The sequence below is a fragment of the Microcebus murinus genome, chromosome 4 (genome assembly GCF_040939455.1).
Source record: "Microcebus murinus isolate Inina chromosome 4, M.murinus_Inina_mat1.0, whole genome shotgun sequence".
Taxonomy (NCBI): Eukaryota; Metazoa; Chordata; class Mammalia; order Primates; family Cheirogaleidae; genus Microcebus; species Microcebus murinus.
Window position 1 is genome coordinate 7,706,776 of NC_134107.1, and position 20,846 is coordinate 7,727,621.

The 20,846-nt window shown below is 57.5% G+C and overlaps 1 protein-coding gene across 2 annotated transcripts; it reads left to right on the top strand.

Annotated features, from left to right (window-relative positions):
* The first annotated feature begins 164 nt into the window (after positions 1-164).
* On the top strand, positions 165-20,494 carry SYT12 (synaptotagmin 12). Of its 2 annotated transcripts, none has more exons than XM_012757698.3 (8): positions 165-224; positions 6,108-6,163; positions 10,101-10,294; positions 12,514-12,906; positions 15,460-15,675; positions 16,402-16,522; positions 17,657-17,790; positions 19,239-20,494. In XM_012757698.3, the coding sequence occupies exons 2-8, from the start codon at positions 6,130-6,132 to the stop codon at positions 19,410-19,412; spliced, it is 1,266 nt and encodes a 421-aa protein (XP_012613152.1). In that variant the 5' UTR covers positions 165-224; positions 6,108-6,129; the 3' UTR covers positions 19,413-20,494. The 2 variants fall into 2 exon arrangements, with proteins under 2 accessions (XP_012613152.1, XP_075857780.1); XM_076001665.1 differs by lacking the exon at positions 165-224 and adding an exon at positions 2,183-2,382.
* Positions 20,495-20,846: the final 352 nt, after the last annotated feature.

The window sequence follows — 20,846 nt, forward strand, 5'->3', positions numbered from 1 at the left end:
GGGCTCCTGGGAGCGTGCCCGGACTGCGGCGCAGCTCCCGTCCGCCGCCCCGGCCCCGCCGAGCCCCCGGCCCGCGCCGCGCTCCTCCGAGGCGGGCGCAGGGCGACACTGCAGGGGTGGCGTTGCCGCCAGCGGCCGGGGCGGCGCAGGTGCGTGCGCGCTGCGGGAGGCCGGCTGGGAGCCGCGAGCCGGAGTCGGAGCGGCGGCCCCTCCGCGGACCCGGGGTGAGTACGCACCCGGCCGACCCCCGCGCGCGGCCGGGACACGCACTCTGCGCGCAGACGCACGCAGTTCCCCTGCCTGAGCCCCCGACCCCCGACTCCGCGCGACTGCAGCCCCGCGCCGGGCTTGCACACGGGCGATCGCTGGGCGCCCTACCCGGCCCAGCCGCTTCGCGCACTGCGCATCGCATCGCGCCCCGCACGCCCGCCCCGCTGTGCACACACGCGCTCACCCCGCCATTTACACGCCCCCCCTGCGCCCGCGCGGCACGCATGCCCCTCACTGTCACACTCAGCGCCCTGACTGTCCCCACTGCCCCGGCCCGGCTTCACAGCCTCTCCCAAATCAAGGGTCTGGACCCCACACTCGGGTCACATATCCTGGGGGTTCCCGAGGCAGGAGCGCTGGGTCTGTGGGAACTGTCCCAGTCCGGAGGTGCACATCGCACCCCACCCCCAGGAGGACCGGGCTGCACGAAGAGCCAGAGAGGACCCTCAGCCTCCGCTGTCACTGGCCTGGGTGGGGGGGTCTTCCAGGGGCAGCGTGGAAGCTTTGGCGCTGCCGCTTCTTGTGGGGAAGGAAGCTCGCCCAGTCTCCGGGCCTCAAGGCTGTAGATTTAGGCTGAAGCAGCGGAGGGAAGTGGGGACAAACATGAGGACAGGGAAGCCTGGTCTGTGGCTGAGCCCGCCATCCTGATAAGCCCTCTTCTGGGGGCTGCGGAGACACTGTGTGCCCCCCTCCCTACCTCAGTCAGTGAGGCCACCCCCTTTCCAAAGAGTCTGGGAAACTTGCACCCTGGGCGACATGTTTGGAGAACAGCAGCAATAGTGCTTCCTATTAGAAATGGGGAAACTGAGGCTCTGAGAGGACAGGAGACCCACCCAAGTTAACACAGCCAGTCTGAAGAAGGGTCTGGACAAGAACCCCAGCCCCGGCCTCGCCATTCTGAGGTCTGTAACCTTCCCCAAGCAGTTCAGCAGAGTGGGTGCTCCTAGCCTGGGCTTCAGACTGGGACTCCACCTCTTGTCAGCTCTGGTGACCCTGGGCAAGTCATTTCCTGCACCGCAGCTTTCTCACCAGTACAAGGGGCAGGGTAGCAGTCCCCTCAGAGGGCTGCAGGGAGATAACACAGGGCAAGCCTTTGGGACAGTGCCTGGCACACAGTAGGTACCCAATAAATGCCACCGCCCCAGCCAATCAGTACTGTGGTTTCTGTGGGCTGTTTGGGGGCCGCAGTAGAATGTGGTTATCTCAGAAAGGGATGGGGGCAGGAAGGAGGCACTTGAAAAGGTTTTCAAACCTAAAGATGCCAAAGAGGCTCCCAGCCTGGAAGGTTGGGCTCCCCTGTATCTGTCCCCCATCCATCCCATTACCTGTTGGCTCAAGGTGGGGGTTGGGGAGCCAGCACCTTGCTGGGCAGAGATGTGATTTGGGGACACTGAGCAAGGAGATGGGGTGGAGAGGGGAGCAGAGACATGGGCCCTTCTCTCCTGCAGAGGCACAACATTGCTGGAAAGCCATTTCTCTGACGAGCCCAGGAGGGAGGCTCCACCAGGGTTGGATTCCAGCAAGGCCAGGTGGTGGCTCTTCGCCCCCAGCGCACCCCCTGTGGCCTGCCTGGTCAGCAGTCAGACTGGTGGCCAGGAGCCCAGGCCCAGATCCATTGCACCCTGGCACCTATCCCAGTGCTGCTACTCATGGTGCTGAGTGACCTGGGGCCCCAGCTCCCCATCTGTAAAATGGGGACCCATTAATGCATTCAGTCATCAGGTCTGCATTGTGTACCACTACATAGCAGGCACAGTGCTAAGCAGCGAGCACGTATCATGTCTGCGTGCACACAGCAATGAGAGGTATTGCTAGGTAGGTATGACTGAGCCGGATTTTGAAATTAGAGCTGTTCCAATGAGCATTCTCTATGCAATTTGGGGGTTGGGTGGGGAGGGGTGCTGAAGGAGGGGGTGTGCAGCCTCAGGAGCTCAGATGAGCGCCTGGAGCAGCTCCGCCTCACCCCTGCTGTGCTGTGTGTCCAAGCTCTGGTCACAGGCTGCCCTGGCCTCCGATACACCCTGTCAGCATCCTACTCCGAGCTGAAGCCACAGAGCCCTGTGCCTGGCAGACCTCCAGGCTGCCAGCAGGAGCCCACTGAAGTCGGCTCAGGTAAGATGGAGCCAGGGGCTCTCAGAGATAGTGAGTGTAGCCATTAAGAAAGGCACTTGCTGCAGAGCCAGACATGGCTCAGTCTCAGCTGCCTGCTCACCAGCTGGGTGACCTTGGGCCAATTCACTGCCCTTCTCTGAGCCCTTTCCTCATCCATAACAGGCTAACAGCCCCATAGGATTCTGGGGAGTGGTGAGGAAGATGGCATGAGGGGTGTCACTGCTAATGGAAGAGGCCTGGATTGGGCAGCAGACATAGCTACCAGGCCCAGTACTGCTGTCCGTGTGGCTTTGGGCAAGCCACTTAACCTCTCTGAACGTCCCCTGCTCATCCAAAGTCCAGCTTCCCAGACTCATGAATGGGGAAGTGAATGGAGGGGTGGGAGGGCCGGGGCTGAACCCCAGAGCAAATGCCTGGGAAGGGCAGAGCCTGCCCAGCTCCGGCTCCTGTTGCTGCCAGGAGGGTGTGGGTTGCAGGGGATGGAGACCCGTTGTCCCCAGGTCTTCTGACTTTTAAAAGAAGCTGGGTTGGAACTTGATTTTCGAAAATGTAAAAAGAAAACAAAAGAATTGAAAATTAACTTTAGGCTGGGCACGGTGGCTCATGCCTGTAATCCTAGCACTCTGGGAAGCCGAGGCAGGAGGATTGCTTGAGGTCAGGAGTTCGAAACTAGCCTGAGCAAGAGTGAGACCCCCCCGTCTCTACTATAAATAGAAAGAAATTAATTGGTCAACTAACATGTATAGAACAAAATTAGCCGGGCTTGGTGGCGCATGCCTGTAGTCCCTGCTACTCAGGAGGCTGAGGCAGAAGGATTGCTTAAGCCCAGGAGTTTGAGGTTGCTGTGAGCTAGGCTGACGCCACGGCACTCACTCTAGCCTGGGCAACAAAGCGAGACTCTGTCTCAAAAAAAAAAAAAAAAAATTTAATAAAAATTTAAATATTGTAAAATATAAAAAAAATAAAAATAAAAGGAAGCTGGGAATCCTTTTTCTTAAATTGATTTTTAATGGGAAGTTTCCCAATTTTTAAATTGGAACTCACTTAATTGGCAACTCACTTAAATTTAAGACAAATAAAACCCATCTGTAGGCTGGCAGTGCTGCCCACAAGATTCCCCTGCTCAGACGAGGGGTTAGTGGGCCCGTGTGGGCCATTGCTAGGCCACTGACCACAGTAGCTAATATTTGCCAAGCCAGGCCACACTTACCTTCTCCTTCCACCAGCCTGGCACCCTTGCAGGGCGTCATGAGCCCTGATTTACAGAGGGGCAACTGGAGCTCAGAGATACTAAGAAAATTGCTGAAGGTCACTTGAGCTAGTGAGGGGGCAGCTCTGGGATTGAGAGCTGGGTGGGTGCAGGTGACTACAAATCCTGTGCTTAGGCTGATCCCTCCAGAAGCCTCAGTGTCCCCCTAAGTTCTCTCCTCCCTCCACTTGGGCAGGTGTGCTCTGGCTTCTGACCCTTCATAGGGCACCACGGCTGGGACTTCTGTCTGGGGTGTGCCCAGCATTCGTTCACACTGTCATGGAAATCACAGTTCCCTGGGAAGGGGTGTTGTGTTAAAGGGAGGGGGAAGAGCAGGCAGTTAAGGAGTCTGGGGTCTGAGTTGCCCCGGCCTTGAAGGGGACAAGGTCCCCCCCTCCCAACAGCCAGAGATCCGATGCAGCTCGCGGTTGTCCTACACTGTATATGTTGTGTCTCGGGGGTACCTCACCACGTGTACCTTGCTAGCATGCTGCTGGCATTGGCTGTCCCTGCTTGGCCTCATTTTTGCAAAGTCAGTTTGTGCTAGGTAAGCAAGAAAGAAAGCTGATGCCATTGTCAGATTCCCGGCAAGGCGGAAGCAGACTGGGATGTGTGTGTTCACGTTAACATGTGTGTTTCAGTGTGTCCAGTTCCCCTTTTGCCAGGAGCTAGGGCTACCCTGGACATGTACACCGTGACCGATTTGACCTGCAGATTCCCAGGAAATGTTTTGAAACCATATGCCCACCTGCGGTAAGACACGGTGGGTAGGAGTGTGGAGCCAGACAGCCTGGGTCGAACGGTTTATTAGCTGTGTGGCCAGGGGCAAATTACACCTTGGGACTCTCATCTGCAAACCAGAGATAATAATAGCACCTACTACATGGGGCCGTTATGAGGATTAAATGAGGTCATATATAAGCAAAGTGCTTGCAACTGTGCTTGGTATATAAGTGGTTCTCACAAGGTTGCCTGTCATTACCATTATCTCTGGCCCAGGGCCCAGGAATGAGCTTCCCCTGAAGTCAGGATGGGTGAAGGCCTTCCTGGTTTAGCACCACCCTCCCATCACCATGACAACTCACATCTCATCCCGGAGTGGGGGCAGTATCCGAGAGCTGGTAGCCAGGAGCTGTCTGTACACCTTTGTCTGCCCTGCTTCTTGAAGCTTCTGCCCTAGGACTTCTGGCAGCCCCATATGTGCTAGAGAACCCTGACTGCACCAAGGCACCCCACCTTTTTGACTCCAAAGCCACAGACTGGGGAAAGCCCTGGAATTCCCAAAAATGCCAAACGTCTCAGCTTCACTCTCCAACTTGACCCCAGTCTCCCAAAGGGAACCAACGGAACACCTTGAGGGGTTGGGAACAGGTGGGCCACAGCCCAAGAGCCTTTATACTGCACCTGAATGGTGCTTACATTTTCTGTGAATCGGTAGCAACATTTAAAAATCAGGAAACTGCTCATTTAAAGCCAGATACCTGGCTTTTCTTTAAAGAGCCAGAAGATCCAGGAATGCCTGGTTGCCTGGTCGACATTCCCGCTGGAACAGAAAAACAGCTGCCTTGGGCCAGGAGAGTGAGTGCTTGGTTCTCACCCCAAGCCCTCTCACCGCCCAGTGTGTCGCCAGCCCTCCTTGGGCTGCGCTGGGCTGTCCCGGCCCACTGCGCCCTCCTGTGCTGAGATCAGCGCAGCTCATCTTTTCCAGAACCCCCCTCCCCCCACCGCCCATATAGAACACATCTGTGAGCCGGATTTACTTCTTAGCAACAATAAGAAAACAAGGAGCAGTTGCCTGGGTCCAGGTAATGGCTTGTATGAGCCCCCAAACCTTTCTAGAACAACTTAGTCAGGACTCAGTGGTTCATAAAGCCCGGGGGTGGAGGGTGGGGTGGGGAAGCAACCGTGCCAGGCTGCGAAAGGACTGATAATAGAACACTGCAGAGAGGCAGCCTTTCCCACCGGTTTCAACGGGAACACGTGCAGCAGGCTCGTGAAGGAGCCACGGGCTGCTCCAGTGAGTCACCGACAGTCGCTGCTGGTCGGCCTGGTGTCGTTCGGGTAGAAAGGAGGTGGGGTTGCCAGATTTGGCAAATACAATACAGAACACCTAGTAATACTGAAGTTTCAAATAAATAACGGATAATTTTTTAGCATAAGTATATCCCAAGCAATATTTGGGATATACTTATACTAAAAAGTTACCTGAAATTCAAATGTCACTGGGCATCCTATATTTTATCTGGAAACCCTGAAATCGGGGGTTTGAAAAGAGCTTTAAACAATATTTTTTAACTTGTCATATTTTTTAACTTAACTTGTCATCTTAAAAAAACACCTAACTTTGGTCAGGCTCCCCTTGCAGCTGAGCGTGAGCACCAGATGACAGGTGCACGGACGCCAAGGAGGCCAGGACACAGGGTCAGGGTTGGTGACCCTCTACAGCCATCTCTGCTGACTCTCTCTTCTCTTCCAGTTGCACCACCACAGTGGGCATCATGGCCGTGGACGTGGCAGAATACCACCTGAGTGGTGAGTCCCCAAGGCAGACCCCTCCTTGGGTCACACCTGTGGGCTATCCCGAGGGACCCCTGCACCAGGCCTGGGGTGGGAGGTGTCCGGGGGACATGAGTAATGGCCTGTTTTACTGTAGGGACAGTCAGCAACTTGTCCAAGGTGGTACAGCCTTGGGGACATTGAGCTTGGACCCGGCTGAGGTCTCCACATCTTTCCACTCAGGAGGTTCCTTCCTGCTATAGTGATTCCGTCTGTTTGACTTGAGGGGACCCCCCCCAGGAGATCCTTGTCCTGCTGTTCCCTGAGGATGAGCTCGTCCCCAGAATCCACTCACTTGGGGCCCTTCGTGGAGCCTGTCAAGTAGCCGACGAAAGGAAACCCAGGAAGGTCGTTGTTAGATTCATGGAGCATTAAACCCAGGGATCACCCAGTCCAGGGACGCAGCACCCCCCTTTCCAGCCCACGCAGGCACAGCTGACTGGTCGCAGCACTGAGCCGGGAGATGCCCCCAGACTCCAGACACGCCCCTGTGGGCCTGCCACCAAGGGAGGGTGGTGTCAGAGCTGCCACCAAGGGAGGGTGGTGTCAGAGCTGAGACACACTCGCCGTCTTTTCTGCCTGCATTCCCTGGCCTGTTTACAGATGGGGAAAGTGAGGCTCAGCAAGGGGCAGGGACAGTGAGTGAGGCACAGGGTCAGGATGTGAACTCAGGTTGCTGACTCCCAGGCCAGCTCCCTGTCACTGCAGCTCCTGCCCTGGCACAGCCCCCAGCCAGCCCAGGGCTGCGCCGAAGCATGCAGCAGGCACCTCCTTTCCCAGCACCCAGCGGGTCCTCACGTCCACCCACAGGCCCAGGTCTTAGCCAAGACCTAGCATGGCCCTCAGCAAACGACAAAACCTCTCTGTGCCCCCACTAAGTCATCTGTAAAATGGGGACACTTTAGGGCTGTTCAGGGCTGACGTTACATGCAGTGCCCAGCGCTGCGATTGGGAACACAGCCTTCCCCAGTCTTGCCCCTGCCCGGCTAAGTCCTCGAGTCTGACGTGGAGGGGACCGGAGCCGGACTACCTGGCAGCAGAACTGCCCCCGACCCCTCAGCGTCCCCATCCGTGCGGTTGGGATAATAGTAGAACCCTCCTCTCAGGGTTCCCGTGCGTGGGCTGCTCAGGACGGCGGCAGACGGGCGGCCGAGGGTGCCTGTGAGGGAGCTGTCCTCTCTCCCTCCTCCTCCCCATTCCCCACGTCCCCCAGGGCTGGCACGACACAAAATCAATCAATAAATGAGTATCAGTTGTCATTTCATGTCACCTTCCGGGGGCTTTGCCTTTTGTGCCCCCAGCCCTGCCCCCTTTTTCTGCCAACCCGGGCACAGGCGCCTGTCCCTTGGCACCCAGGGTCCTCATGTGCAGGAGCCTGGCTCTGTCCTGCCACCTCGAGTGCCTGTGGCCTGCTCAGGCCTCAGGCCTCTGCTCCCAACCCCCCAGGCACCCCCCAACGACTGCTCAGCTGCCAGGGCGTTGTACACAGCACTGTCGGGTGAATCCCGGAGCAGTGTGCATGTCATTCTCACGTGTGCCACTGAGTCCTCGCTCCGCCCTGTTCCCCACGCTCCCAGGATGTCCGAGCCTGGGCAGGGCTGGGCAGGACCCTCTGCAGATCTCTGTTGTGGTTTTATTGAGCCATGAATTACATTGTAGCCACAGGACAAGTCACAGTACTTCTGTCTGTCCTCACCACCTCTCCCTCTCCCCCCCATCCACCCAGCCCTTGCTCGTGCAGTGTGATTTTTGACATCAGAATTGTGCAGTTATACCATGTTGGCACTGATATTTTTTTTTCTCTCAACATGCTGGAAATGCCTCTTCCCGTTGCCACAATGCCATCCTAATGACCCCAATTGTCATTCCCGAAGGCCAGTGACATTCCCTCCCAAGACAGTGCCACCAACCCCCGCCAGCCCCCTCGGTGGGACCTTCAGGCTGTTTCCAGATTTCTGCTGTTATAAATACAGCCTTGATGACTCATGCCAGACACAGAACTTGATAAAACTTGTTGGGATTTTCCCCTTAGAATAAATTCCCCAGAGTGGGCCCACTGGATGGGGGATGTTGTTGTCACCATCTTCGTTTTCCAGATCAGGAAACTGAAGCCCGGAGAGGTTGGGTGACTTGCACCCACGCTCTGCCATTTCTCACCTCCATGGCCTTGAGCAGAGAGACAGATGTGCCCTCTAGCCTCCCTCAGCCTCACTTTTCCTCTTCTAGAAAGTGGAGGCAGGGCCTCACAGGGTGCTCAGGGCCAGGTGGACGTCGGGGCTGAAGGCCGGGCCATTGCTCTCCTGAGTGAGTCAATGTTGTGGATTCCCGCGGAGACAGCTGGGCTCAGGAGAGAGCAGGACAGGCTGAGGCCTCCCCGCCAGGGCGCTGCCACGCTGCAGGGTCCCTCCCCAGGGCCGGGCTTCAGGGGCCTGGGCATTCGGCTGACTCTAGGCTGTTTACACCCTGCATTCTTCCCGCCCCAGAGCCCCAGCCCCCTGTTGCCTTGGCCCAGCACACTTCTTGCTCCTCAAGTCTCAGCTTACGTGCACTTCCCCCAGCAAGCCTTCCTGGGCAGTTCCCATCACGATTCCTAGCACCCTGTTTTGCCCACTTATTTGCCACCTGAGCTACTTAAGGACAGACACTAGGCCTCCCCATGCCCACAAGGTGCTGGCACACAGTCGGTGCTCAATGGATGTGCAATGATAAATCTCCTCCCCGCCTCTCTCTACCTTGCTGTGCTGGATCAAGGCCGGGGAGGCACTTGCTTGCCCTGAAGTCCGCTGTCAGAGTTGGAAGCCCAGTGCCACCCCTTCGTGGTTCCGTGACCTTGGGCAAGTTCTTTAGCCTTTTTGTGGGTTGGTTTCCCCATTCGAATTGAGGTAGATGTATAATAGCGCCGAGAACGGTTTAGAGAGGTCGCCTGCACTGTGACCATCTGCAGAAAGAACCTGGTCTGCTTTGGGAAATTAGGGCCTGGTTTCCACGTAGAGTGAGGCGAGACGTTTAACACGTGTGGTCCTGCCACGGGCCAGGCACTGTGCTAGGTGAGGACTCGCCCACCATGGCGAGTCCGGGGAGGGGGGTTAGTTAATTCCCATGTTTGGGGACAGTGAGACTCATGAGCGGAGAAAAAGCATTTGAGCATCTGGATTTGTCTCCAAGACCTGACAGCCTGCAGCCGCCTTGCTCTTCCAGTTGAGTGGTTTGTTTGTTTGTTTGTTTGTTTGTTTGTTTGTTTGTTTGTTTTGGTAAGAGATTCACTGAGAGATAAGACTCACATACCAAACAATTCACCCAAGTAAAGTGTACAATTTTGTGATTTCTGGTATATTGTGCAGCCAGCAGCACAGTCAATTTTTAGAATATTTTCATCACCCCAAAAAGAAACCCTGTCCCCTCAGCTTCGCCAGCCTCTGCCAATCACTAATTCTACTACAGAGATTTGTATAGATTCTGTCTGTATAGATGTGCCTATTCTGGAAATTTCATATACAGGTTGAGCATCTCATATCCAAAAGTCTGAAATCCAAAACGCTCCAAGATCTGAAACTTTGAGCACTGATGTGACGCTCAAAGGAAATGCTTGTTGGAACATTCTGGATTTGGGATTTTTGGATTAGGGATGCTCAGCCAGTAAGTATAATGCAAATATTCCTAAATCAGAAAAAAATCCCAAATCCGAAACACTTCTGGTCCCGAGCAGACCCAAGACGGGGGTCTGTATCTTCTTTAGCCTGGGATCCCCGGCACCTAGCGGCGCCGAGCCTGGCACATAGTAGGCATTCGGTAAATACTCGTCCAGTGAATATGTCAGTCGGTGCTGAGCAACCTGGTCCCTGGCGGGGGTCGTAACCGCTGGCGGTAGGGGGCCTCCGGCACCCGCTAACGAGAGGCTGCCCTTGCCTTGCAGTCATCAAGAGCCCCCCTGGCTGGGAGGTGGGCGTCTACGCGGCAGGGGCCCTGGCGCTGCTGGGCATTGCAGCCGTGAGCCTGTGGAAGCTCTGGACGTCGGGGAGCTTCCCCAGCCCCTCCCCGTTCCCGAATTACGACTACAGATACCTTCAGCAGAAGTACGGAGAGACCTACGCAGAGGCCAGGCAGAAGGTGAGGCTCTGCTCCCACAGGGGCACACAGAGGCGTCCCCAACGCCCCTCCCTGTCCTCGCTCAGGACCAGCCTCCAGCACCTCCTCCTCCCGGCGGATGTCCTCTGAATGGGGACCAGACCTGCTTGTCCTCCTTCGTATCTTCGACTCCTAGCCCAGTGCTGGGGAGTCAGGAAATACTTGTTGAATGAATAAATGCTTCTAATTTTTAACACCATCCTGTGAATAGTACAGAAAAATATAAATAAGGCCAGGTGTGGTGGCTCACACCTGTAATCCTAGCACTCTGGGAGGCCAAGGCAGGAGGATCACTTGAGTTTGAGACTGGCCTAAGCAACATAGTGAGACCCTGTCTCTACAACAAAATAGAAAAATTAACCGGGCATGGTGGCCTACACCTGTAGTCCCAGGAGGCTGAGGCAGGAAAATCGATTGAGCCCAGGAATTCGAAGATGCAGTGAGCTATGATGATGCCACTGCACTCTAGCCCAGGTGACAGAGTGAGACCCTGTTTCAACAAAAAAGAAAGAAGAAAGAAAGAAAGAAAGAAAGAAAGAAAGAAAGAAAGAAAGAAAGAAAGAAAGAAAGAAAGAAAGAAAGAAAGAAAGAAAGAAAACCAAAAAATATATATATAAATAAGAAGAAAAACATTTCCCCAAAGGCCACCCCCCAGAAGCAAGCAACTGTTAACTGTTTTTTAACTATTAACATTTTGATATACTTCTTTCCAACATTTTGAATCTATCTCCCCAGTCTTTTTCCACGCATAGTTTTTACACACTAGGTGTCATAGCTACCTAGACTTTTATACCCTGCTCTTTTCATCTCATTAAAGCTGAAGCATTTTCCCATATTGTGGAATGCCCGTCCTAAACATCACTTTAACAGCTGCACGAGATTCCTTTTTGTGCATGTGCCATGATTTACTAAGTGCCATTATAAATAATGCAGTAGATGTTTTGTGTATAAAACTCGGTCTTCATTTGGGAGAGTGTGCTTGGGAAGGACGCCCGGATGTGGAGTGACTGTGTCGGGGATACCAACAGCTTGAGGGCTCTCACTGTACATTGCTAAGTGTTTCAACACTTGGCGGAGAATTTTGCAAATGTCATATAGAGTTCCAGAGAGCACAGCCAGAATCTGTTAGCAGATTAGAGTCCCTCGTGCTCACTCATTTGGGGTGTTCAGGGGGACTATCTCAAACTCTGTTGTGGAGAGTGTAGTGTAAATTGGAACAACTTTTCCAAAGAGCATTTTGACAGCACATATCAAAAGCCTTCAGAAGGACTGGGTCCTCTGAGCCAGGGTTTTTTTGTTGTTGTTGTTTTGTTTTGAGATAGAGTCTCATTCTGTTGCCCTGGGCCAGAGTGCAGTGGCGTCATCATAACTCATTGCAACCTCAAACTCCTGGGCCCACGGGATCCTCCTGCCTCAGCCTCCCGAGTAGCTGGGACTGTAGGTGTGTACCACTCTTGCTGGCTAATCTTTCTATTTTTAGTAGAAACAGGGTCTCACTCTTGCTTAGGGTGGTCTCAAACTTCTGGGCTCAAGCGATCCTTCTGCCTCAGCCTCCTGAGTAGCTGGGACTACAGGCATGTGCACCACCACACCCGGCTAATTTTTCTATTTTTTGCAGTGACGGGGTCTCACTCCTGCTCAGGCTGGTCTTGAACTCCTGAGCTCAAGCGATCCTCCCACCTTGGCCTCCCAGAATGCTGGGATCACAGACGTGACCACTGTGCCCAGCCGTTATAAAGGCGTTTGCTTTCTCAAATCGCAAGGTTAATTTAGAGAAAAAGAAAGTTTGAGTGTTTGGGCCAGTATGACCAAATAGAAAGCCTTCTGTGCTGTGTAGACGCCCCTCAAGGCTGCTTAATCACCTGCCCAGTGGCCACATTCCAGCCTTTCTACCTGTTCCCCTTCTGCGGGACACTTAGGTCACTAACTACTTTTCTTTCCGTCACTGTAATTGACACCTTTATGTATGGAATTCTGTCCCTGCAAACAGACATTTTGAGAACAAGCTTTCTTACATTCTGGTTAAGGAGAGGAAACTAAGCGACATGAAATAGCGTTAAACAAGGCTCTTGCTAACTAAGACATGCACTGAAAGGGGAGCTTGAATGGACAGGGCTTACTGCATCCCTCTGCTGTCGCCTAACGACCCTGCCCGCGGCCCTTGTGATTGATGCCCCTGCCTCCCTCTTTCTCACCCCCAGAGAGCGCCCGCCTGGAACACCCAGCAGGCCAGCGCGCGGGGACCGCCCAGCCGCAAAGGCAGCCTCAGCATCGAAGATGCCTTTGAGAGCATCAGCGAGCTGGGGCCCTTGGAGCTGATGGGCCGGGAGTTGGACCTGGCCCCCTACGGGACCCTCCGCAAGTCCCAGTCGGCCGACTCCCTGAACTCCGTCTCCTCCGTGAGCAACAACTTTGGGCAGGACTTCACGCTGGGCCAGGTGGAAGTGAACATGGACTACGACGCTACCTCCCACACCCTGCACGTGGCCGTGCTGCAGGGCAAGGACCTCCTGGAGCGGGAGGAGGCCAGCTTCGAGTCCTGCTTCATGCGTGTCAGCCTGCTGCCCGACGAGCAGATCGTGGGCATCTCCCGGGTAGGTGGCGCCGGCGGGCAGAGGTGTGGCTGCCCGCCAGCCTCCTCCCCGGGCGGCAGGTCTTCAGGACCAGGCAGGACCCACGGAGGGTGGTAGAGAGCAGGCGTGGATGCCGATGCCGGAGCCGAAGGTTCCTGACTGCAGAGGGAACGGACCCAGGAGCTTGGGGTCCCCCTGGGGCTCTCCTACCGCAGGGATACGGTGTGCGGCAGGTGTCCTTGTCCATGTCCATCCCTGTGTCCATGTGGGGTCTTGGCAGAAAGGGATAGCATAGGACTATTTTAAGGGGTGTGGGTGGGGTGTGGGGTGACCTCGGGGAGGCTGGTACCCTGGGTCTAGTGCAGGAAGGGTGAAGGGATGAGGCCTGAGGTTATCAGGCCCAAAAGGAGGGAGGCCGTGGAGAGGGCCACCTGGACAGGGGCTGTGCCTTTGGTCAAGGCCATGGTCAGCCCCCAGCAATGCTGCCGAGAAGGACCCCAGGATGGATAAGCACTCAGACCTCTGATTTCCCTCTGCTGAACTCCCCGGGCTGACCCCGCTGGAAGCCAGTGGTCGAGGGGTGGGGGTCAGCTCCTGAGAGTAAACTGGGGGTGGGGGTCACCCCCAGGCCACCCTGCACGTCCCTCTGCCTTGCTGAGAGGGAGCCGAGCTGAGCTGAGACACACCCTGCTGCCCAGCTCTGGGCTGAAAGGGCACCGAGGCCGGGAGCTTCTGAGACGGGCGAGGTCAGCACACGGTAGCCTCTGACCGGAGCGGGCAGAGCCCGAGGACCCGCAGGACCAAGTGCCCTCTGACTCCTGGAGACCCACCTGTGTCTGGTCACTTACCATGCTGGAAATTGGCTGGCTGGCTGGCTGTCAGTGGTGGACCCAGTCCTCCCTCCCCTACCCCACCCTGCCCCAGCACTCTAAGAAAGTCTAGAACTGACCGCCAGCCTCACATATGTGGGGCAGCAAGAGTGGTGGCCCAGCTTCCGAGAGGCAGTACAGTGGGTAGTTAGGAGCAGTACCTGGCAGCCTGACTACTTGGGTTCAAATCCCAGTTCCACCACTTCCTAGCAGTGTGACCTTGGGTAGGTCACTTTAGTGCCCTGTGACTCGGTTTCCTCATCTGTCAAATGAGCATTATAATTATTGAGGAAGAGATGGGTTAATACATGTCAAGTCCTTAGGAAGTCCTCGGTTGGTTGGCTCTGAGGACCACGAGGGCCCCTCTTGAGCTCGACCCATGTTCCCTGTGGCTTGGGCTGCCCAGAGGACTCTGGGCGGTTCAGGACACATCCCTTGAGGAGGGACGTTGACAGACGGCAGCCACAAAGCCTGACGTACGCTGAGAACCTGGCTCATAGAGGCCCACACACCCATGATTCTCTCGGTAGCTCCCTAAGGCCAACAGGACAGACTGTCAGGGCATCTTACAGATGAGGAAACTGAGGCTCTGGAGTGCACTTTGCCCCAACAAATAAGAGGAGACCCAGAACTTGAAGCCAGGGTTCCCGTCCTCCGTTGCCACATGCCCATACAGCACGGCACTCAGAGAGTGGGTGGCTGGGAGCCCGAGCCACTATGGGCAGGGGACAGCCACGAAGCTAGTTTGACGGGAGGCAGGAGAGATGGAGCCGGAAGGGCACAGGAGCCCGAATGCCAAGGTGGGGAGTCGGGAGGTGGCTTTATCCCTTGGGGGCAAGGAGCCCTTGAAGAGCAGGGATTGTGTGAGGAGCGTGGCCCCCAGGGAGCACTGCAAGAAGAGCCTTCCCAGAGCCTGGGCAGTGACAACAGAGCGCACTGCATGCCATGCAGGTGCTGGGGGATTTATTCCGGGGAAGGCAGGCTTCTCAGCTTCACGACCTGGCCGATCCCAGGCTGGGCAGCCCCCGGCTTCAGGCAAGGTGCCCGGGATGAGAGCTCCTCTCTTTAAATATCGCCAGGCAGTGACTCAGGCAGCCCCCACGAGAGGAGCACAGTGCCCGAGAGTGCACCTTCCCGGGGGACCTGCCCACAGCTTCCTGGGAGGAGGCCAGTGGCGCCCACCAGGCAGGACTGGGCTTGGAAACGGAGTCTGCCCAGCTTGCCCGGCCCCTCCCTCCCTCCATATCGCTCCTGAGGTGTTCACACAGCCCTGGGCCAGGCTCTGCAGGGGGCTGGGACATCAATGGCTTTTGACTTCACAGACAACTGTCCCACCCCCACTGCAGGCCTGGCCCAGGGCTGGAGCCAGCCCAGCTCAGCCCAGCTCAGCCAGAGCACCTCAGGGCTCCGAGGCACTGCAGGCGCTGAGGGTGGAGATTAGCTGGGATCAGGTTGTGGCAGCTTCAAATGCCAGGCCACTAGATCAGCCACCACTGAGGAGAGGACAGGGGACTTTCAAACCCTTAAGGCCGAACCCCCAAAGGGAAGATCGGCCTTGAGGATGTTGGGACCATGGAGCCAGGACTGTAGCCCAGGTCTCTGGAGCCCCTGCCCAGTGCTTTCTCGCTGCCGCGGAGGCCTCTCAGGCCCCCGGCTGCCACCTCTCCAGCTTTGACACTCCCTCCATGGCCCTTTCTCTCTGCAGATCCAGAGGAATGCCTACTCCATCTTCTTTGATGAGAAGTTCTCCATCCCCCTGGATCCCACAGCCCTGGAGGAGAAGAGCCTGCGGTTTTCTGTGTTTGGCATTGACGAGGACGAGCGGAACGTCAGCACGGGGGTGGTGGAGCTGAAGCTTTCTGTGCTCGACCTGCCACTGCAGCCCTTCAGCGGCTGGCTTTACTTGCAGGACCAGAACAAGGTAAGTCTGACCTGCTTCAGCCTGTCCGTCTACCCCTGAAGAAAGCACACGCACGCACACACACTTCTGAGAAGGGACTCCATTGTCCTTGCAATGGCCTGAACCCTAATCCTCAGGAGAGCAGAGAAGGAGACCTGAGCCTCGTTTGAGGAAACTCTGCTTACTGCAGGCAAAGATCACAAAATCATCTAGACCACTGTTTACAGCTCGTCAACTGCTCTCATGACCAAACTTTCAGAGGTTCTACTTCTGCAGTTTCTGTTAGGGAAACACTCCTCTGGCCCTAAAGGGGATTATTTCAGACAGAGGCCAAGCTGAAGTTTACCTTTATAAATATAGGCGTGCTCAGGGAACATCGTTGTTTCAGCAAAGGATTTAGTGCCATTCCATTGGGATCTCTAGGTACCACTACCACACAGTGTTTCCTTGGCCTAGGATGAGGGAACAAAACTGCATTTGACAGGCAGCCTCTGGCCCTCCTTCCAGGGCACAGCTGACACCACAGCCGGTGGAAGGGGGTGGTGCACGCTCCCTGCAGTGTGGGGAGAGGGGAAAATGTCCCTTTCTCAATCCTGCCAGTCCGGCACCCTAGGGTAAGGGGCCCCAAGAACAGCCACTCCCCTATGGAGAAGGGAGCTTCTGCCTCTCCCTGGCAATCCAGGCCCTTCCCTAGACCGCTCAAGTCCTGGGGGGAGAAGCCTTCTGAGCCCACCCCCTGTCCCCCAGGCTGCCGACGCCGTGGGGGAGATCCTGCTGTCCCTCAGCTACCTCCCTACGGCCGAGCGCCTCACCGTGGTCGTGGTGAAGGCCAAGAATCTCATCTGGACCAACGACAAGACCACAGCGGGTAAGGCCCTGCGGGCTGCGTGGCTCCTCCACGTGGCTCCATGGAAGCTGTGGCCCGGCTGCCGTGCTGTGGGCCCTGGAGGCATCAGCAGGTGTGGGACACAGTGCCAGGGGCCCCATGGCTGAGCTCAGGACCCACACACAGTGGGAAGATTAATCCAGCTGGGGAAACATGGTAACCCCTGGAGGATAGCAGGGCCCCCATGAGGACAGGGTGACCGGGCCCAGGGTGACGGGGAGGCCTAGGGTAACGGGGACCCAAGGTGATGGGGGCCAAGGTGACAGGAGGGCCAGGGTGACCGTAGCCCAGGGTGATGGGGGGGCCAGGTGACAGGAGGGCCAGGGTGACGGTGGCCCCAGGTGATGGGGGGGCCAGGGTGACAGGAGTCTGAGAGCAGGAGGCAGCACTCAGGGCTGGGGGCACTGGGCAAGGAACCAAGGGTGGCCCCTGCTTCCCAGAGCTGCAATTCATAACTGAGGCTCCATTCCTATTCACAAGGCAACGTCCCAGGGGACCGGGGCTGCTGGGTCGGGGTGGGTGCCAGGCAGGACCTCATGCCCTGGTCTGCAGGACCCTCTGGCCCCTCTCAAAGCAGGGACCCGTGGAGGCAGCTATACTCTGGGTAACCCAAGGCAGGGCCTGGGAGAGCCCGACCTCTTGGGAGTTGCAAGCCAAGGGCGGGGGGTGGGGTGGGGGGAGACCCTGGCTCCAGGCAGGCGCAGCAAAGACACCCTCTGGGCAGTAGGTGATGGCCAAAGGGCAGCTTATTTTTACAGAGCTGCACACAATTGAGTCATGCTCTGCTGAGCGGGCGCCAGGTGACTCACAGCTGACGTCTGCACCCGGCCCATTTATAGAATGAAAAGTGGCGGGTCCACTGAGCCCCCAGAGCACACGTGAGGGGAGTGTGTGGGCCCTAGGCAGGCTGCTGAGTCCAAAGCCCAGCCCTCTCCTGACTTGCCATGTGAGCCTCAGTCTTCTCATCTGTAAAGTGGGAGAAAGGTTGAAGGGCAGGACTGCAGGAGATGAGGGCACTAGCCGAGGTGTGGGGAGTCTGGAGCCCTGGGCCAAGCGGCACTGGGCAGGTTGTGCCAAGCCAGTGCGGCCCGGCCCTCACCCCCTACCTGCCCGCAGACCCCTTCGTCAAGGTGTACCTGCTGCAGGATGGGAGGAAGATGAGCAAGAAAAAGACGGCCGTGAAGAGGGATGACCCCAACCCGGTGTTCAATGAGGCCATGATCTTCTCGGTGCCGGCCATCGTGCTCCAGGTGAGGGGGCGGGGCAGGAAGAGGCCAGGCCACCCCGGGACTCTGCGACCACGCCATCTCTCCAGCTTCACTCCTCGGGGCTCCTGTAGATGGTCGTGGTTTGCCTGAAGCCATCACCTTTCTAGCATTTATTGAGCACCCACTGGGTACCAGCCCTGTGGTGGGTGCTGGGGCACAGGCAGCTTTCTTGGTGCACACAAGGGATAGGCAGTTAAGTCCCCAGACAGTTCTAATCCACTAAGAGCATCTCAGACTTCAGCAGTCCAGGGGTGGGGGGTCCCGCAGGAGGGGCTGGCTCGGCTGAGGTCTGGGGGAGACAGTCCCCATTGGAGGGAACTGCAGAGGCCTGGAGATGAGCCAGGGGTAGCCCAAGGCCCAGAGTTCTGGCTCTAAATCTCCCAAGGCTCGACCACGGAGGCTCTGCTGGGCCCCGCATGGCTTTCAGAAGGCGATGAGCCCCAGGGAGACCCCTTCCCAGCAGGGACATCAAAGGCCATGGGGGGGGGACTGCAGAGGATATGGCTTGGGCCCTGTTTACATGCCTCAGAGGATGGGGATCTCACTACCTCCCTTCACTATCTCCTTCCACCCTTGGGCACTCCTGACAGTGAGAAAGCCCTTGGTGTCTTGAACCAAAACCTGTGTCTGTAGCCCTGGGGCTGTAGATAGTCAACCTAGCCTTCCCTCCCTGGGGCACCCCGTCTGCATCTGACGGCCCAGAACTCTGCCTCGCTCTGGGCGTTCCTTCCCCAGGCAAACATCCCAGCATCTCTGGCTGGTCCTGGGTATCACAGCCTTGCCCTGCCACCCCTGCCCCTGCGGGACAGGCTTCCCACCTGTCCCCTGCCTCCCCCAGGTGGTCACAGTGCCACCACTCCACAGCCTCTATAAGCAAGACCATGCGGGAGGACAGGGAAGACAGAAGCCGGGCTGGGTTCTAGCTCCACTTTTACTGCTTTGGTCTCAAGCAAGTTCTTTCCCTTCCTTGGCTGTGAGTGCAACACAGTGATGATACTAGCAACGCCAGACCTCTGCGATGCTCTGTGTGCAGGCTCCACGCTACACATTTTAAGTCATGTTGTTCCCGGAACAGCCCTATGAGGTGGGAACCATTGTTATCATCACCATTTTACACATGGAGAAACTGAGGTAACAAAAGCCCAAGTCACTCCCTAAGGCCAGGCAGCACTGGAACCCTGGCCGTGTGCTGCTGCCGCTGTGTGGGAGACAGCACAGAAGGCTGTGGGGATTAGCCAAGACCCTCGCCTGCCAGTTATTTCCGGGGTGACCTTGGGAACGTCCCCTCCCCTCCCAGATCAGAGGTGAGGAACCAGGGAGCTGCACCTGGCACCCCGCTAGGGCCTGCATGTTAACAGCTTGGGACCCAGGAGCCAAGGGGGACCTCTGGCTGCTCCTGGTCCCCAACACCCATGTTGCCTCCTCCCCAGGACCTGTCTCTCCGCGTGACAGTGGCTGAGAGCACCAGCGATGGTCGTGGGGACAACGTGGGCCACGTCATCATTGGGCCATCGGCCAGTGGCATGGGAACCACGCACTGGAACCAGATGCTGGCCACGCTGCGCAGGCCCGTGTCCATGTGGCACGCTGTCCGGCGAAACTAGCAGCCAGGGTGGGCCAGGTGGGCGGCGGAGCCGCTGGGGCCTGGCACCAACTCGGCTCTGGCCGACGCCCTCTCCATAGCCCCGCTGGAGCCATGAACGCTGGGGTCCCCCCGCGGAGTCCTCATGAGCCATCTCCGTCCCTTTGTCCAGATCGGAGCGGGCGTGGCTCTATGTCCAGGGACCAGGGTTGTCTCCCACTGAGGACCAGCTGTGGCTGCGCCAGGACCCAGGGAGTGCAGCTGGGCACTGGCCAGTCGGGCTCCATCTCGAGCTCCCCCTGCCCTGCTCCCCTGGGAGGTGGGAGCCCAGCCAGGCTTGGGTACAGGCACTGGGCTAGGCACCGAGGACTGGCAGGGGTAACACAAACAAAACCCCGCCCCCAGGACATCAGTAAAACAAGACCCCTTGCCCCGGGGCTCTGCTCTGTGCTGACTGGTGGCCCAGCCACACAGGGTCGGGGAGGGCTCTGAGGGAGGACCCGGCAGGGAAGGAGCTGAGCATGCTGGGAAAGGATGTGAACTTTCCGTCACAAACGCAGTCCTCAGCCCGCTGCGGTGGGTCAGGAAGGGACCTCTCTGGGCAGGAGAGACGGAGAGACCAGGCCCAGGCGGAAGCCTGCAGGGCGCTCTGGAGCTATTCGCTGCGACCTCCATCCCCAACCTCAGAACCTGACCCAGGTCCTCGCACTCCGTCACTGGCTCCGCAGGGGCCAGGTCACTGGCTGGCGGGTCGTGGGGCGGATGGAACACTGGCGGGCAGAGGTCTTGGTGGGCCACGGGCACCCACCAAGATGTGGCGGACAAGGAGGCCCCTCCGCAGGGCCCTGGAGCTGCGGCAGTGAGGGAGGACTGTCCAGATGGCTGAGGCATGATGGGAAGCCAGGGGAGATCAGGGAGGTCGGGTGGCTCGAGGGACAGCCCGAGAAGATTGAATGCCCGTCTGGGAAGGGACGGCTCTGGAGCATGGCTCCAACCCTCAGGACACCGGGTGTCTAGGTCAAGTTCCCTGGAAGCAAAACCTGAGCTGGGGACACCTGGGCCCGGGCTTGTTGGGGGAGGAGTCTCAGAGAAACTTGCCGTGGAGAGAGGGTGGGGGCGGGGCACGGGGGGGACAGGGGTGGGCATGGGGAGAAGCCAAACTCTCTGTGGCTTCAGGAGACACTCAGCCTCCGCCTGATCGCTACAGGGGCCCTGGAGTACAAGTGGCACCCCCAGGGGCTGGCTTGTTACCCTCCCAGGGAGTTGGTCTTTGGCCGCCACCCCAGTCCCCCCTGGAGTGAGGGCGTAGACACCTTCCCAGGTGTCTCGGGCTGAGGCAGCTCCCACCCACCAAGGGCAGTCCCAGAGGAGCAGCAGCTGAGGGGTGGGAGCACCTGCCGGGGGTCGCAGGGATGGGGCCACCCGCAGGTGGGGGCGTGGGCTCTCAGGCTGGCTT

What these genes read in the sequence shown, in the direction of transcription:
- SYT12 (XM_012757698.3), top strand. Translation starts at nt 6,130, where the DNA reads ATGGCCGTGGACGTGGCAGAATACCACCTGAGTG. An exon ending in GGCAGAATACCACCTGAGTG is followed by an intron (nt 6,164 to 10,100) that starts GTGAGTCCCCAA and finishes CTTGCCTTGCAG; the next exon opens with TCATCAAGAGCCCCCCTGGC. An exon ending in CAACGACAAGACCACAGCGG is followed by an intron (nt 16,523 to 17,656) that starts GTAAGGCCCTGC and finishes ACCTGCCCGCAG; the next exon opens with ACCCCTTCGTCAAGGTGTAC.